Source organism: Gossypium hirsutum, chromosome A07 (genome assembly GCF_007990345.1).
Source record: "Gossypium hirsutum isolate 1008001.06 chromosome A07, Gossypium_hirsutum_v2.1, whole genome shotgun sequence".
Classification (NCBI taxonomy): domain Eukaryota; kingdom Viridiplantae; phylum Streptophyta; class Magnoliopsida; order Malvales; family Malvaceae; genus Gossypium; species Gossypium hirsutum.
Window position 1 is genome coordinate 20,036,418 of NC_053430.1, and position 19,676 is coordinate 20,056,093.

At 31.3% G+C, this 19,676-nt stretch overlaps 1 protein-coding gene across 1 annotated transcript; it reads left to right on the forward strand.

The window, feature by feature from the left end:
* Positions 1 to 12,771: 12,771 nt before the first annotated feature.
* Positions 12,772 to 16,706, forward strand: LOC107953285 (serine/threonine-protein kinase D6PKL2). The gene is made up of 2 exons (XM_041117716.1): positions 12,772 to 13,581; positions 15,798 to 16,706. Exons 1-2 carry the CDS (start codon positions 13,016 to 13,018, stop codon positions 16,591 to 16,593), a joined length of 1,362 nt encoding a protein of 453 aa, XP_040973650.1. The 5' UTR covers positions 12,772 to 13,015; the 3' UTR covers positions 16,594 to 16,706.
* The last annotated feature ends 2,970 nt before the right edge of the window (positions 16,707 to 19,676 follow it).

The window sequence follows — 19,676 nt, forward strand, 5'->3', positions numbered from 1 at the left end:
ATAAAAGCTGCCAATAATTTGTGGATAAACCATCAGTGTTTGCTGTTAAAACTGTTAGCACTTCCTCCTTTCGAAGCATCCCGCCCATGCAATGCAGTATGACATGGGAGCATCAATACAATACAAAAATGTTAAACATTTTTAATGCCTTAGGTTTTCATTTGTTTTTTCTTTCTTTTTATTGTTCCTTTATGCATTCTAACACTTTATTGTTTCTTGTGTTAGTAGGTTAAAGCATGTTACATAATCCTTCCTCCGTACAATAGAATTCTTTGATGTTTAGCTGATTTTGGACTCATTGTGCTATTAGGTTTGCTTTGTTAGTTTGATTCTCATACATTCTGATTGATTGATACTTATTGTGCTATTAGATTTGCTTTGTTAGTTTGATTCTAATACATTCTGATTGATTGATATGCACTTTTTAAAAAACTTACAAGATTAATTCTTACCTTATTGAGAATTAGATTTTCATTTCTAAGTGCATAACAGTGAGGTTTGCTTAATTTTTATTTTCTTGAGTGTTATGTTCTTTTCAGGTTTTCATAATGACTTGCAATACTATGATTGGGAGGTTGAAAAGGGATCAAGAGGTTTGAAATGCTCGAGATCAGCAATGTGACACTATTCTAAACATGACCAGTAAAAATTTAGAACGTTTACGTACCAAAATTGAGTGTCAGAATTGTAATTGGGAAGATAAGGTTGATCAACCTCGTCTTTGTGTAAATAATGTTCGACGTGTCTCTCGTGCAAATGATGAGACTTCGGTTAATAATGATCGTAGGCAACATTTATTAGCTAAACCAAAGTTCAACTTTCCACCATTTTGAGGGAAGTATGATCCCGAAGCATATTGTGAGTAGGAATAAATAATTGAACTTATGTTTCGTTACTATAAGTGTTGGGAAGAGGAAAAAGTCCAATTAACGACCCTTGGATTTTTAGATTATATGTTGAGTTGGTGGATTCAACTTGGAATTGATCGTCAAAGAAACCTCGAAAGGGTAATTGAAACATAGGACGAGTTGAAGCAAGTGATGTGAACGCGTTATGTTCCTTCTCATTACTATAGAGAGGTCTCAACGAGACTTCAACGCCTTATTCAAGGTAATAGATCTGTTGATGAGTACTTTAAGGAGATGGAGATGCTTATGCAAAGAGCAAATATAAGAGAGAATGAAGTGCGATTTGTAGATGGCTTGTACGTTTCAATAACCAATGCTCTTAATCTTCAAACCTATATTGATCATAAGGAGATGGTACACAAGACAATTGACATTGAGCAACAATTTCAGCAACATCAATTTCGTCCATTTGGCATATCATACTATTATTGATGTACAAGTTATAATTCTACTTTCAAGAATTCAAAACCTTCTTATGTTATTAATAAGTTGCTGCCAGAACATGTTGAGACTAAACCTTTTGAGTGGAAAAGTGGGGCTCCTACAAAAAAATTCTTCTACATCTTTCAAGCAACTCATTTATACTAAATTTTCATCAAAACAACAAAGATCTCGTGATATTGAATGTTTTACGTGTAAAGGGCGTGGACACTATAGTCATGATTGTGCCAACATGAGACTTTTGTTGATCAGAGAAGATGGTGAACTTTGTGAACCGAAAAAAAATGATAATGAAATTTTTTTCCTTGAATCTATAGAGTTAGATGAAATAGAAAAGTCATGTTCTCCTATTGAGATATATTATACTGAATTAAATATTCATAATACTTGAGGGGATATGGGAAGTGAAGAAAAATCATGTGAAAAGATAGAGAAAAAAGAGACCTTTAGTGATGAAAGTCTACTTAATGGTCCAAATTTAGTGAGTGAAAATCCATATGAGGTAAAATTGGAGAGTTCTCAAGTGGAAAAAGAAAATGAAAAGCAATAAAATACCCATACAAAAGTGAGGAATGATTATGTTTTAACTAACTCTAACTTAAATTTGTTTAGTGGTGTTTCTTTGTTACAGGCTTTCAAGGATCCATTGACGAACTCTCAATTATATTACTCTACCATCAATAAACGATTTTACTTGTGGGAAAGAGGTAAGTTGAACATTGATAATTCTCCACAGGTGCTGCAAGGTAAGAAAAGTAATGATACATCGAAAATTGAAATATGTAGGCATACCTTGAATATTTTTTATAAGTATGCTACTGATTTTATTTTTTCTTACGACATGCATTCTCATTGGTCAAGTTTCAATAAACAATGGTCTGAAAGTTCAATTGATTTTATGGATTTATCTAGGTATTTAAAGTTTACTTTTGTTGCACTAGACAGGTTTATTAAAAAACCTCATGCATTTGATCTTGCAACAAAATTTTCTACCTTAAACTCTAAATATGAATTTTTGCATAATAATATTAGACTACTTTATTTTTATAATTATGTGAAATTTTTGACTCATTGTTGGAAATTCTTATGGATGACCATGCATATTCAAAAAAAAGTTACAAGTTATTTTTTACTTGAACACTCATGTGCCTTATTTCTTTGTCTAGTGTTGATGGTTTGTTTTTGATAGAGAGATACTTGATCCATGCTGATTTGGGATATCAAAATCATATCTTTGATCTTGGAGATAGGTTTGGCGCACAAGAAAGCTTAGATAAGTATTTTATTCATTTTATTTTTATTTATTCTAATCCCTTTTCTTTTTGTGCAGCTAAAGAGTCGGGGACAAATCTTCTTAAGGAAGGGGGGAATGATGCAAGTCTCAAAACAGAATTTCAGACCCACGAATGTAATGGACTTACACTACCTTAAGGCTCAACAACAATGTTAAAGGTTAAGCAAATCAAATCAAGATTAGATCAAAGACAAGATTAGAGGATGAATCTTTTTGAGGAAATGAAGAATGATACATGCATGGATGGGGTGAAATTTATTAAATTCCAATCACCAAAGCTACCAATTTTCAGGCTTGGGAAATCAACAGATTTGCAATGACTTTTTGGATGGGATCCTGACATTTTTTAGTTGAGATGCCCACATGTGTTTGAAGATCTATCTCTTAGCTTCGAAACACGTTTTGAATCACTCGATTTTGAGTTCGGGAGCTCAAGTTATGATTGTTTTAGTGAAGACTGCGTGAGCAGAATTTTTGGACGGGATTATGACGAGAATTGCGAATTTTGGGCTTTCAATTAGAATTTAAATCATATTGGGTTCGGGTTTTAGGCTAAATTTTTATTATATATAAGCCCAATATTATATTTATCAGATCTTATTATTTTATTATTATTTTATTCTGAATTTTTTATAATTATTAAGTATTTTAAATTATTTAGGGGTTTTATGTTTATAATAAAGTTTAGTTTAAAACTATTTCTTATTTATATTAAATTAGAATTCTAGTATACTTAAAAGCTTTATTTAGATTTATTTAGCTAACCTATATATATAGGCCTTTACATTGTACACAATTCATATAGTTCAATATTATTCAACTTCTCTTTTAAGTTAATAAATTCTCTTTGAGTTTTCTTTTCAAGAATTTCTCTTGAGTTTCTTTTAGAAGAGTTTTAACAATCTTTTTAGATTGTGTGGATCATCTTCAAACTTTTTCTTGCCAAGTTTTCTTTCTTGGAGGGAAAATTAGAGCCGCTTGAAGGGGGTTGTGGATTCTTTATGTTTCTAAGGCTTCTTAGGACTTCTACACACCGCGTTCTATCTTTCAATTTATCTTCTTTATTCGCTTCCTTAATCTTTGATTTATTATTTTATTTTAGTTATCTATTTTAATTGTTTTATCTAACTTGGATTCAATTTCGTTTCAGGTTGTGTTAAAATCCAAGTTTCTTGCTGAACGTCTAGAGCCCTAAGTCAAATCCTCGACTTTAACAAACTTTACGATCTGCTTCCGCATTCATCCATCTCATTCTTTATCAGTTTATATCAACAGTAGTAGTAGACATGTTTGTTATGTATTTGGTTCATCAATATAGTAAGCTTGTTGTTCATGCAATCGAAAATTTGGTGATACGAGTACAATTAACAATTTATCAGTAATTCAGTCATAGAAGACATGTATTCAACATATATCATGCAAAACTAATCAATCAAATCATGGATTCCACATTATTCATAATATGAGGGGCTTAATTGAAAGAGATAATATACTAAAATAGTTCGAGAATTAATCAGGGACTAAATTGAACAAAACATAAAATTTTGGGAAAAACTGTAAAATATAAGAAACAGTGGACACACGGTCATATGGTTAGGCCGTGTGACAGACTGTGGTCGTGTGACATTTGCATAATCAACCTACAAGGGAGACACGACCGTGTGACAAGTCATGTGGAGAGTCCTAAACCGTGTGAGAATAGAAAAACCTAGGGTTTTAGGGGGAACATTTTAACATCCTGAATTTTGGGGCTCAAAGTTTTGGGTTTTGTGGTTAGGGTCAGAGAGAAAGGTGTGCTATTGTGTTTAGTAGCGCGTTTAAGAGTCAGAATGGGCCTGCTAGTCTGATGGTTGAGTGTGTGTTAGCTTGTCTTTGGGTCCTTGGTTCGAGTCCTTGTGGGTACTTTTTGGAGGAATATTTTTGTTCTATTTGGTTGTGTTGTTCTAATTTATTATATAATTATTTTTTTATTTCTTTATTTATTTTTAATTTGTCTCTGGCCTGTTATTTTATTTCCTTTTTATTTTTTTTGTTTTGCTTTTTCTGTTACTTTTTCTTCTTCTTTTTTTGCTTGGGGAAAACGGTTTTCGCTACGTAGATATCAAAGATTTTCGCTTCTCCGTCGTCAGAACAGGTGTGGGTTTTGAAACTTTTCTATTTTATTTATGAATTGTAAAGTTAATTTTGATAGAATATGGCAATCTTAGTGGCTTTTGGGTACGGTAGTTCTGTCGAATAGCATGGAAATTTGCATTTGTTAGGGCAATTCTGAGTTTAATTGGTTGAGGGTCGACTTAGTCACTGAAAAACTCATTTTTCAGGCAGTTTTAGGGTGGTTTCATGACCAAATAGGCGGCCACACGAGTGTGTGCCTGTTCACACAGCCGTGTGGCTAATTTGGAGAAATTAGTCGATTTTTACACGACCGTGTCCCCTGAGCACACGGGTATGTGCGTTTTGGAATTAGGGTTTGATTTGGTGCCACACGGGCATGTGAGACCCTCACACGGTCGTGACAGCCCTACACCATAATTTAGTACAAATGGACAGAGAGTTACACGACTTGTTTCCATGGCCATGTCCCGATCCACACGGACGTGTGTTTCAGTCACACGGTCGTGTGCCCCTCATCACACGGGCTTTTGACCTCCCACACTACCTAGGCATTTCCACACGGCCAGAGCACACAGGCGTGTGGTTCTAAGGCACTTATTTTGGTTCTGCGTATGTTTACAATCTAAAAATGTGTCTGTGTGTTTCAACTGTTGGCTAAGCCTTAGAAAGGGTAAATAAGACTCTGATTTGGGCTGCGAATTATGTGATTTTTGTAATTGTTGTGTGAGATGTCTGACTCTGGACCCGGTTAGCTAGACGTGTATGTTTGCATATCTATATCTGTTTGACTATTTGTGGATGTGGTCATTGTTTTCTGTGATAATGTATACATGCATACACTTGCATAAAGTTAAGTTTTTGGTGGGATTGCAAAGAGAAGGGAGTTTGATTTTGATCTGATTTGGCAGTTCTACTGTAATTTACTCGTACAGTGATTTATCGCATTGTACTGTATGTGTGTCAGCTTTGCTGCGTATTATTATCTGATCTGGCAGTTAAAATTGCAACATATCTGTACAACGAATTACCGCATTGCACTGTACAGTACATACGCTAACTCTGCTACATATTGATATCTGAGTGGCTTAGTCCACATATATGATGTGTAGGGTTGGATGGGCCCTGAAGATCCTAAGCGGTGTGTTTTGGTTGAATGAGGTTAAACAACTTTTATGGGGTGTGATCAGGGGACGAAGAGGTGTGTTGGCTGGATGGGTGGGTTATATTATCTGACTGTATTTCATACGTATCTTTTTGTATGTTTTGGGGGCGAGATTAGCTAACTGTACTTTGTTTGTCTGTTTATGAATTGGTGTGCTCGCGAGTTATGTTCTGTTGGGACGTTGGTTCCAAGTTCCTTTCTGATTCAATGTATATCTGTAAATCTAATACGATATTGAGTTGAATTTCATATTGTGTTTTTAATCTTGATTCGGACTCACACTGAGCTCGAGTAGCTCACCCCCTCTTAGTGTTCCCCTTCCAGGTACCTTTTCAGAATTTTAATGCTGGACCCGATGTGCGGAGGTCTCGGACAGTCTTGGAAAAAAATTCAGTATAAGTTATATTTTTAGTTTCTATTTTGTCATTCAGATTTTGGAAGTGTAAGGTTGTATAAAATTATGGTACAAGTTCCGATTTAAGTTTGATCCGCTTATATATATTATTTTAACTATAATTTTACTGACTGGATTTATAAACGATTAAATGTTTCGGTTTGATAAGACAACTTGTCTTGTTGCAAAAAAATCACCTACGATAACTTTAGTGATCAATGTAACATCCGAGATTCAGTCTAAACTTCTAGGTCGGGTTTAAAGTGTTACAAACATGACCATGTGAGGGGGTCGTGTGGTCCACACAGTTAGACTACATGCCCGTGTGGTCCTATTCCGAGGCACGATTTGCCCCAATTCGCTTGTAAAAGAACACACACACTTGTTACTAAGGTCTCGAGCGACATTTCTTACGTTCAAGTCTGATCCGGGATACCTAAATTGGGTCCTTCAATGGAAAAATACTCTCGGATTAACAATTAAATTAAGGTTTGTCAAGATTTTCAAGAATTTGGCAAGAAACCATAAAAGGTTTGATTAATCGGATGAAAGATTTGTGTCAAGGTCATGATATTACGAAATATAAAATTCAATTGACGAAACGGAGGCACTTACCGATTCTTGGCAAGGTTTAGAGATGCAATTGATGGCGACATGCTAAACTGATAGAAAAACGAGCTAACGTAGATTAATTTTGATTCGAGAAGACGAAAATAATTTCAGTAATAGGGAGCAATATTGTGTAAAAGAGATTATAAACAAAAAAGGAAGTAGAAATTGGGAATAAGAGAGCAAAATTTAGTTTTAATTTGGGAAGGAAATTATAGTTCTTTTGTGATTAGGAAAAGAAATTAAGTACTTAAGATTTTCAAACTTTAGGGGCTCTTTGGGTAATGAACCCATCTTATAAAAAATAAAAAGGGAAATAGGGGTGAATGATGTGACTTAAAAACGCAAGATACAAGTGTGAAAGGAGTAATACTTAACCATTTAAATTGTTGCTCATTCTTATTAAGTTTCTACTCTAAATAATATTTATTTTAGAATGATTTTCATCCTAGTTTATTGAAATTAAATTGAAAAGATATAAGAGAATAGTGGAGAGAACCTAAAATCTCTAAGGAGCGTTTTATTTCATCCAACCCTATATATTTTTGGGTGTTACATGGCATGAGACGTCATCATAATAGGCTAAATCAACAACCATTAATGAACATATTATATCAAACATTAAAACTTAATAGTCAATGATAGTTAATGCTATAAATAAACATACACCATAAATCAAAGGGGTACTTGATGTATGTTCTAAACTCAATAGCTTAATTGGGTGTAAAAAGTGTGCATAAACTTAATTGGTTTAGAAAAAAAACTTCAAGAAATTTTCAACCCTTAAGCCTAATAATTATTATAATAATCTATAATCTAAAATATATATTATATTAAGCCTCTAACTGGGTTGGTGTCATGAGTTAACTAGACACTATTTTAACTAAGTAATGACTAAAATACCATTACTTTACAAAGTAAATAATATTATTTCAAAAGTGTTTTGGTTTTTTTTATATCTTTTATATAAAAAATAAAAAAGTACACCTACATAATAAAATTTGAACTTAATATATTATTGTTTTAACATCTCTATTTTATCATTTCAATTAAAGATTATTTTTTATATTAATTTTTATAAATGTTTATTATATGATTTTACTTTTGACCTATATCATAATTCTTAATTGAGTCATAATTTGACAATAATAATAATAGTAATAAAATAATAATATATACATCATCGAATTAATTAGTTAGTTTGAGGAAGCCAACTTCTCATCCATTATTAATTAATACAACAAACAAACCCCCTGTTTTTGCAGATTTCGTAACATTCACCTTCTAATAATTAATGTAACATTACTATATATATATATATTTTTAAATAATTTTATTATATATTTTGATCATATATGTTCTTTTAACACAATTTTTAGAATTAACTTATAAATAAAAGAATAATGTACTTTAGCACACTTAAAATCACCTCCTCCAGCATTAGTAACAATACTTATACTAATTGAGCTAAAACTCAATCAACTAACATTACTTTATATTTAGTACCAAAATAAATGTGTGAATATTTTTATTTAAATATTTAGATAAATATTAATCTAAAAAAAAAGAAATACTTAGATAAATATCAATAAGTATCGAATGTATGAAATTTTAGATTTGATTAGTTTGACTCCAAAAAAAATAAAATAAAATTAATCATCCAGGGTGCATCTAGGTGGAGGTTAAACTATTTATGGATCAGACCAAGTTTAGATAATAAATATGCATTTTGCAAGACTTAATTCATCAAACTCAAAATTTTATATTACACTTGAGTTTTTAAAACCACAAAACAACACTTGTTAAATATATATATATAAGAATTATATTTATTTATAATAATTTTTAAAATATTCATTAATTTATAGATAATTACAGTTTATGAATAAATAGTAAGTGTATCAAATACAAACTCATGTTATATTAATATTTTTTTATAATTAAATTTAATAAAAAAATTATTTTTATCTATTAAAAAATAAGTTATTAGGTCAAGTTAGCTTAGGGTGAAGCCAAAAAATTTTTCTTGGGGATTGAAATTAAATTGTATATTTTTATAATAGTAAAAATGTAAATTTTCCATTTTAATAACCTATATCTTTATAAATTTTAAAGGATTAAATTAAATTTTTATCATTTTATAGATAATTTTATTATTACTAATTTAAAGAGATATAAATGGAACATTTTTTAAATTTTTAGTTGGGGGAGGGGAAGGTTGGTTTTCCAAAAAATAATTATTCAATTTAAATTATTTTAACATAATTTTTTAAGCTTTAACTCTCTTGATTCTTTTAATTATGTGATTATGTGATAGGGAAAAAACTTGATTGCAAATCTCACAATGAACATTAACATAATATCAAATTTATTTCTTTTTATTATATCAAAACAATCATTAGGCGGCTTGCTTCCCCAAAATTTTTTTGAAAATTTTTATTTTTCCTTTGAAATTTTTAAAAGATTTTAATTAGATCCTCTCACATTTTTAAAAGTTTTCATTATAATTTTTAATTTTTTTATGAAAATTTCAATTAAATTCCCTTAAAATATTTAAAAATTCTCATTAATCTCACCAAAAATGTTAAAAAATTTAAGTAAACACCAAACTTTTCTTTTTAAAAATCTCGATAAACTTTTAATATTTTTGAAAATATTCCAAAACCTTCCAAAATTTGATCTCAAAATCGGGTGGATATATGTTAAATGCAATAGCATTAAATGTGAAAAGAGTGTCATTATCATATAGAAACATGAATGAGAGAGAAAAAAATATTCGTGAGGGTAAGAGAAGGCGAGCAGACCAAATCAAAGCATTAAAAACAGATATGGGACTATTCAAGCCTTTCAATCCACAACTAAGTCCATTTTGTCTTGGTATATTTGTACATTGCTTGCTTTGATGTGAAACATGCCGCCCATCATCATGGTGCCTTTGCTGCTAATTCCACCCTCTCTTATTTCTAGTAGCCTTATCCAACCCTATGTTTCACTATATAACTTATTTAACCATATCAATATCCACAAGTTTCTTAAGTAGCAAACCAATATGATAATAGACTATTTTGTTAATAAACCATCGGATAACTAAAATTTGACTTCTTAGCAAGTCCTTATTGTATTAGAAACTCAACAAATGGGGACAATTGAAGTCAACTGATAAATCTTAAAATTTTACATGAATTATGATTTAATGTGTAATTGTATATATGAACTTTGATTTTGTGTAACTTTATACATGAAATTTTAATTTCATCCAATTCTTGTAAATTATTAACACAATTAATGATATAATATCATGTTATGTTAATATATTACGTACATAAATAATTATATTTATCCAATATAAAAATAAATTGACGTATTTATTTTTTAAATACGCATATTTAAATTAAAATTAAAGTTTCAAGTAAATATTTGAACCACAATTAGAGTTTTACGTGTGTAATTGCACCAAATTAAAGTTCATATATACAATTGCACATTAAATCAAAATTTATGTCTAATTTTGAGATTTACCCTATTTAAATTGATGTGAAAAGAATGGCTAGGTGTAAATGCATAATTGATTTTTTTTTTAATAACAAAAATAAAAATGGAATATTACTTTTGAAATTTTGAAATAATAAAATAAAATAAAAAACTTGTTCAAAGTATTATAAAAAAGTTAAAAAATTACATATTTTAAAACTCAAAAAGTTGTTTAAAGAAAATTCTTCAATTTATAATTTTTTAAAAGGATTTTATTATATTTTTAAATATTTAAAATCCAATTAATTGATGATAGACATATGTAGATATTTTAAAACCTTATTGTTATACTATATTTATAATCGTAAACCGTATTCATTTATTTTTATTTTATTTATTTATTTTAACTCATTTTTTAATAATATCAGTAACTAAATTGCTCCATTCCTAGGATCGACCTTGATGGGTTGTGTGAAATAGGCCAGCATTAATTCGTACGGACGTGGGACTTTGTATAAAAGGGACCGACCAGCCTATTTTGATGTGAATGACTGTCCTAAATCTCATTTCATTTTTTTTTATAAAAATCTAATTTTATTTCCAAATCGTTGAAATGAAAATTTAATTTGTAATTCTTTTTTATGAATTAATTAAAAAATTATTACTTTATTTGACAATACCTTTTAAATTTCATTCAATTTATTTTGATATTTTAATTATCCTTTCTAACCATGGTTAAATTTCAATCAATAAATATTTAATTTTTCAAACCAATAAACTTTAATCTGTACCTAAAAATAATTTATATGACATAATAACTGGTTTGATAACCAACAAAAACTTTAGAATTAGAATTAGAATCCATAAATAAAGTTTTGAGTCGGCAAGTAACATTTATTAACTACATTAATTGGAGTAAATTAACCTCATAAATGGTGTTTGATTATAAAAGTAGAAAAAGTACAGGGAGTCAGACGATTAGTTAGAATGCTTTATATGAAAGTAAATTTATAACATTTGCTACTTCAATTTAACACTTTTTCTTAATTTGGTATTTATATTTTTTTCACCCAATTTGGTACCTAAATTTCATACTTTTTTCAATTTGGTACATAAACTTTTTGGGGCCTAATTTTGTACTTAAACTTGACATTTTTTCTTAATTTGGTACCTAAGCTTTTTTTTAGGTTCAATTTGGTACTTAAATTTATTAAATGTTATACAAATTTTTTTTTGTTATGCTACAAAAATATTACTAACATTAGAGGAAATTCATGTTAAAAAAATAGGTATTGAGCTATGCTTAACGAATTAATATTAAATAAGAAAAAAAGATTTTTTTTAAATCCCAAACTAAAAGAAATTCATTATTTTCAATTAGTAAATTAATTAATTAATTAATTAAACATATAAAATGGATAAATATCCTATAATCTGTCACATGTCAGTCATACATTGATTACTTTTGCTACCTCATAAAAAAAATTAACATTGTTAGTATATGAGAGTAATTTGTAAAATGTTTGGCAAGTACCAAATCAAACAAAAAGAGATTAGATACCAAATTAGGAAAAAGAGTTAAGTTCAAGTACCAAATTAGACCTCAAAAAGTTTAAGTACCAACTTAAGAAAAAGTCTCAAGTCTAAATATCAATTAGGAAAAATTGTCAAGTTTGGATACCAAATTGGACCCAAAAAAATTTAGATACTAAATTAGGAAAAAGTGTTAAGTTCAAATAATAAGAAGAAGAATAAGTGAATATATAAATTGCATGATGCTGCCCACGTTACATGTGGCTTAATTTGAGTCTATCCAAATTTAATTTAAATAATAAAATATTTTAATATTTTAAATTGAAATTATAAAAGCATGTAAGTAAAGTTATACAAGCATTAAATAAAATGGCATATTTATTTTGTGAATTAAGTTGTACTTAATTAGTGTAAGTATTATTGTTAATGTAGAAAGATATGAGTTTGAGTGTACTAAAATATATTATCTTCCTATTTATGGATTGAATAGGGACTATAAGTAGTTATAGACATTGTGTCAAAAATAACAAATATGATCAGAATCTATAATAATATTGTTCAAATATATATATAATATTGAATTTAAACTAATATTGAAAAATATATTTTATATTAAATTCAAATAAAAATTAAATATGGGTGCTTTATGGAAATTTTGATTTACTTATAAATAATTTGGAATGTAATTCAAATGGACTGACATTTTAGTTTTCATAAGAAAAAAGGGAAAATAGTGAATAATGCGTATAAAAAGGAATGAGATGGATGCAATTGAAGTGTGTTAATTGTAGTTGAGTAGCAAAACAAAAAAGAAAAAAAATAAATTGGTGACCATAATAATCCCAAAAAATAGGTCTATATTATAATTAAACTTGACGGATACACCCACCCACCACAACATAAATTCAGCCATAATATCAGTCCTTTTTATTTGTTTCCTTTTATATGTATATTAATTGTCACGGTGCAAATAAAGAAAAATATGGGCCCGAACACCAAATCCGATCCATCCATCATCCCCTTCAAATATCAAATACACTTTCTCTTTCACCCATCTGTCTCTTTTTTCTCTTCTCTCGCTGTTATCAATGGAGCCGTTTCTCGACGACTTAGCCGACGATCTACAGAGCTTAAGCTTCACCTCCACTTCCACTGCTACAATTAACCGCAGCACCAGCTCAGGGTCTGCCTCCAACTCCGGCTCTTCCTCTCTTGCTCCTTCGGCTCACGGCTCCTTCTCTTCCAAAACCATCCGTTCCGCCTCCCCCTCCCTAGCCGACCTCCGCTTCTCTATCCGCCTCGGCTCCGGCGATATAGGCTCCGTCTACTTAGCCGAACTCAAGTCTCAACCCACGCCTCCCGACACCAATGCCGCCGATGCTAACAACAACAGCAACAAAGGCAGCAAAAGCGATGTCGTTTTTGCAGCCAAAGTGATGGACAAGAAAGAGCTAGCGTCGAGGAGTAAAGAAGGGAGAGCGAGGACCGAGATGGAAATACTCGAATTGTTAGACCATCCTTTTTTACCTTCGCTTTACGCCGTTATCGATTCCCCTAAATGGTTCTGTCTGTTGACGGAGTTTTGTCCAGGCGGCGACCTTCATGTCCTCCGTCAACGTCAACCTCTCAAACGTTTCCCCGATTCCTCCGTCAGGTACGTCCTCCGTTAAAAGAAAAAGAAAACGTTTCCTTCTTTGTTTTTGGATATTTGAGAGTGATGGATCGGGCGGAATGAGCTCAAAAGGGTGGGGGCCCCAATCGACTGTAAATTGGATCAGATTCATTTCTTTGTTTTTGGCTATGATTAACGGTAGATCCGGGGGATTGGCTCGGGCTACTAAGGTCAAAACATGTTTGAGATTTTGACTTTTTTAGCCAGTAAACCAATAACTTTCAAACGCGTATCCAAGTACATTTATGAACTATAGTGCCTAAAATATCGCATCAAGGCCACCTTGACCCCGTTTTAATTTTTGGGTAAAAGCGCCAATTAAATTACTCCTGTTGCCTTATTATATTCTTAAAAATACATAAGGGAAAGCCAGCTCAGCTCAATAACACGGCAGACAAAGCAATATCATGATCCCATCATTTAGAATTTCTTTTCAATAATAATTAATTAATTATTAAACAACGGGTAAAATGAGATGATAAAGATCTCTTTTTAGGTTGGATTTTCATTTTGAGTATGAAGCATTTTAAAAATTAGTACTTACAGACCCCAGAACCAAAAAGAAAATAAATAATTATTAAATCTTTTATTATGTTATTCTATAACTTCATTTTCTAGGCTTAACTTAGGTACCTTAATACATGTGTGCATGTCTAATACTTATTATGAAGTTACTCATCACGTTTGTGAGCTTTATTTATAAATTTATATATGTTCAAGTAAATTATTATGAGTGAGAAATTTAGTAGAATAGGATTAGCTCTAAAGCAAAGTTGTGCATCTTAAATAGTATTATGTGCTTCCAGATTGTATTAATTAGTAAATAGTGAAGCCATTAGTTTTATGTTATTTATTTATTTATTGTTTTAAAAAAATCCAATACATTTGGATAGAAAAAATGTTACTTTATATTCTCATCTTCAACGTTTAACTCGAATAACATGGGTAATCGAATAATTAACTTTTTCCCTTTTGTTTGACCTCAGGAAATTCAGTTTTATGTTGCTTTAACTTTTCTGTACTTGAATCTACCTTGTTCAGTATAAAATTTACTTCTGCAACGATATAAAAATTTAGAAAAGAATTGAATATAGGATACAGCCGGTTTCCGAGCTCTTAGAGTTGAATACCCTTTTTCTTTTCTGGATTTCTGGGATTTGTTTTAGCATCTTTGATGATGGATGGATGGATGGTAGACCCTGTTTTCATTTCATTTTATTTTATTTTATAAAGCTCTCCGGTCCCTCTATAGTTAGTCTCTTGTCTGTGTCACTACCACCTAGCCATCCATTACTAATAATGACAACGGTGATAAGATGTTTATATAACCACCATTTATTTAGGCGGAATTAGCTTTCAAATCAAAGAAATCATTATTATTATTTGCTTCGACTTTGAATGGATCTTGTAGTTCAAGAAGGTAAGGTTCAAGAGATAACAACAAACTTTATGCAAATAGTTCCGCTTTGATAATGAACACTAAGTCGTTACATGATTGATAAAAATATTGTTTCCTTTATGCAATTATACAATACGACATGATTGAGAAATTCTATAAGCTTATTTTTCATTTATGTGCTATTGCTTTGTTCTAGTAGATTCAGTACTTAATTTGATATTCACACCCAACATAATTTTATTAGTGTTTCCACAGTTAATGATTCAGATTCAGCTATGAATGATTGTAAGATACCCAAAATACTAGGGAACATCTAGGAAGAGTGCAAGGGGAATATGCTTCAATGTAAGGACACAATTTAGAGAAACTTTTGATTGCTTTACATCTCCCTGTTGAAGATTTTTGCCTCATTACATCCATCTCTTGCATGAAAAGATTCTGAAGGATCCAGGAAAACGAGACACGTAGGTCCCTTATAGTCTATATGATGTAGTAGAGGTTGAAGCAAAATAATTTCTTGTCTTAGTTTAGTGTGTAAGCAAGTTTAGAACCGCAGTGGATGAATGATAATAGTAGTAGGGTCCTTTATGTTCCTTGGCTAATGTGATCATAAAGTTCATGACACTATGAGCATCTCAATTATTTTCTTGTCTATTATTTTTCTTTCTTTAACTCCACCTATCAATGGACCCTGGCTCGAGATTTTAGTATTATCAAGTTGTTGATCTTAATTAGTTTAATGAGATAATGATGAAACTGATTAAAATTATAGGTAGTTGATTATTCTTGGTGTCTCCAGGTTCTATGCATCAGAGGTGGTGGTGGCTTTAGAGTACCTACATATGATGGGGATTGTTTACCGTGATCTAAAGCCTGAAAACGTGTTGGTTCGATCAGATGGTCACATTATGCTCACGGATTTCGACCTTTCATTGAAATGCGATGAGTCCACATCAACGCCCCACATTGTTTCCGATCAAAAACCGCCGGTACCAGGTCTGCGGAATGACTATCCTAAAGATCATCCTCCTTTCACATCGTCTTCTTGCATCATCCCAAATTGTATTGTACCTGCTGTTTCATGTTTCCACCCAAAACGCAAACGCAAAAAGAAGTCTGCCCATCGTGGTGGGCCTGAGTTTGTGGCAGAGCCCATTGATGTCCGGTCCATGTCTTTCGTAGGGACACATGAATATTTGGCACCGGAAATTGTGTCCGGTGAGGGCCACGGTAGCCCTGTGGATTGGTGGACATTGGGGATCTTTATGTATGAACTGTTTTATGGGGTAACACCGTTCAAGGGCGTGGACCATGAGCTAACCTTGGCCAACATTGTGGCTCGAGCCCTTGAGTTCCCTAAAGAACCCATTGTTCCTGCAGCGGCTAAAGATCTTATTTCCCAGCTGTTGGTGAAGGATCCTCCAAGGCGTTTAGGGTCCACAATGGGTGCATCAGCCATCAAGCACCACCCATTCTTCCAAGGGGTCAATTGGGCATTGCTAAGATGCACGACCCCACCATATGTACCTCCACCTTTTAGTAAAGAAGTTGTATCAGATGAAAGCTGTCCAGAGACCCCAGTAGAGTATTATTAGGGTGAAGTAAAGAAATGATCAGTAAATTAAAAAAGAATCAAGCGTCCCCTACAGCAATCATGTAACTTGTGATTATACTTTTTGGAATCTATATTGCAACGAGTATTCATTTATCTTTAAATATCGGCATATATTATTGTAAGCCTCCAGTTGGAGGTTAATGTGTTGGTTCATTGGATTCCGACAATGCATTTGTAAAAAACAATCGATATGGACACGGGAAGAGGAAAGCCGGTGGCATCGAGCGTGATAGGCTGTCCACCGATCACGGAGGGTAGGAGAATACACGAGGGAAAGGAAATTGGTGCCTTTTAAGATGATTGCCCCTACCATGTGGTTTGTTTACTACATAGGGAAAATGTTGGGACTTTTGCCATGATTCCTTTAGATCGGCTCACATGATCACTGCGTACTTCCATGTTGATGCCATCCAATGGTTTAATTTTTATTTCTTTGGCATCTACTGCAAATCCTAACAACAATGTTATATGTAAATGAAGTTATCGTATATGTAAAAGAATGTCATAATGGTATATTTGTGGCTCTACTACTGTATTGTACTAGATTTCATGTATTCTTACTTTTATAATCTTCCTTTTAATATTTCAACTTCTTAATTTTCTTTTATCATATTGCATGTTGACTAATAAAATATTGCCACATGTCACTTTTTTTACACGTTACTAATTACGTCATTTATGTTTTTAGGATCAAAGTACCATGTTAAGGTTCTATTTAGATAACTAAGAGTAATTGGATAAAAGTTGTAATTACAACGAATTGTAATTTGCTAAATGTGTTTGTTTGACATAATGTAATTAAATCATAATTTCCTATATCATATTTGATAGTATAAATTGTAATTACACAATTGCATAATCTATACGTTTTTAAAAATATTAATTATAATTATTATAAAAAATTTATTAGTACAATAAAAAAATTCTAAATGAGTAATAAAAATCAAATCATCATATGTAATATTAGGCCAAGAAAGTAATTTGTAATATGATTATTAATAAAAAGAAAAATAAAAATAAATATTATATGCAATTTTATCTAATTACTTTAGCGTTTCATACTTGTTGAGTTATTCTTTTTTTTAACATTTAACATAAACTTGTTATCATCATTTGTCGGTCATTGATTGAATTCTTCATCTGAATCTAAATTTGTATAATTTAGAGTATTAAGATCTTCTTCTTTCATGTACTCTTCAAAGTATAAATCATCCAAATTTCACCTATAAATGAAGTAATGAAGTACAAAATATGCTAGCACAATCCAATCTCTCTCTTTTTTTTTTATATATGTTATACTGAGGTGATGTTAATATGAGAAATCTTTTTTTTTTTTAACAACTAATGTCCTCTTAGTTACATTTCAAAGTTTTGAATGTCTCAAATTAAAAAAAGTCCATGAGCCTTTTCTAGTGCTTGTGTCTGGTACCATTCTCCCAAATGGTGCTGTACCCCACAAAATGATGTAAGAAAACCTTTTTATATTTGCATAACTAACATTTTATCATCAAAATTTTATCGAGGGTAAAATCGTCAAAATTTTACTAGGATAAAATTGAGTGAGAAAATTATTTAATATGTAGATATTAAAGTTTATTTTGGGAAATAGAAAAATTAAATCGGGTTGGATCATATTACAAGTACTCAGCCAAAAAGGTTCAAGAAGTACTCACAATTGAACCCGATGTGAGAAAGGCCCAAAACCCCTCATATAACATGAAGAAGGCGGCAACCCTAGTAGAAATAGAATGGTGAGTCGTACACCCCTCTCCTACTCTAAGTACGATGTTGTTTTCTATTTAAAATAAACCTCGATAACTTTACAAGGGTTTCTACCTTCTCTTACTATAAATAGATGGCACCGGTAAACCTATTAACAAAAATTTTGAGAGATTGTTATTCTACTGAAAAGTAGAGAGAATTTATTCTCAACTTATAAATATATTTTTCAAAATAACAATTTTACTGGTTTCTATTAAAGAAGAGAGAATTTTCATTTTCACTCCAAAAGGAAAACTTTTTCTCGTTCTATGTGTTAGTTTAATTGGTTCAAGCCCACACTCGAAGCAGTTTGTGGTACAAGAATAGCAAAGAAGATCATTTGGTTGAAAACTGGAAAACATTAAGAATCCGCTTATCCAAAAAACATGTACGATTTCTGTCTAAGGTTTATTACTATAAATATCACAAACTGGGTCGATTTTTAAATTTTTAATATTCCGTTGTACACAAAAACTATTTTCAAACTGGGTTTTTTCCAACATGCTTCAACTGAGTAGTCTTCTTCGTTATCCTCAAGCTCACGTCTATCGAGTGTGGTCTCGCTTTAAATCAGAAAAATTTTCACAAAAATACAAGTGCGATAATTTAACAATTTCTTTAAACTTCTGGTCCAAGTTGTAAATAAGAAAAATATCTCTAGAAATTTTCTGAAATAATTTCTTCAGATAATTTTCTTGTAACACATGTATTCGTCACCTGAATAAGGTTATAGAGTATTATTAAATAAACGGAACAGTAAATCATTCAATTCATAATCAAAGCAATCATAATCTATTTTCATTCAATTGCATTCATAATGTCCCTTAATCGAGCCATCGATGCCCTAAAATTACTATAGAAACAGTCTGGGACTAAATTAGAAACATTTGGAAAAATTTAGGAAAAAGTTGAAAATTTTGAACTGAAGAGATCATATAGCCGTGTGGCCAGTTCGTGTGACTCACATGGCTGAGACACACACTCGTGTCTCAAGCCGTGTGGGTATTCGAAGTAGGGACACACGGTGTAACATCCTAAACCCGGCCTAGAAGTTTAGACCTAATCCCGGATGTCATATTGATCACTGAAGTGATCGTAGGTGAATTTTTACAAAACAAGTAGTCGCGTCAAACCAAATCATTTAATCGTTTAAATTCAGTCAATAAAAGTTATAGTTAAGTTACTATAAAACCGTAATTAAATAAACGTATAAAAATTAATATGGAACTCATATCACAACTTTATAAAACCTTACATTTTGAAACTGAATGACAAATAGAAACTGAAAATATATAACTTATA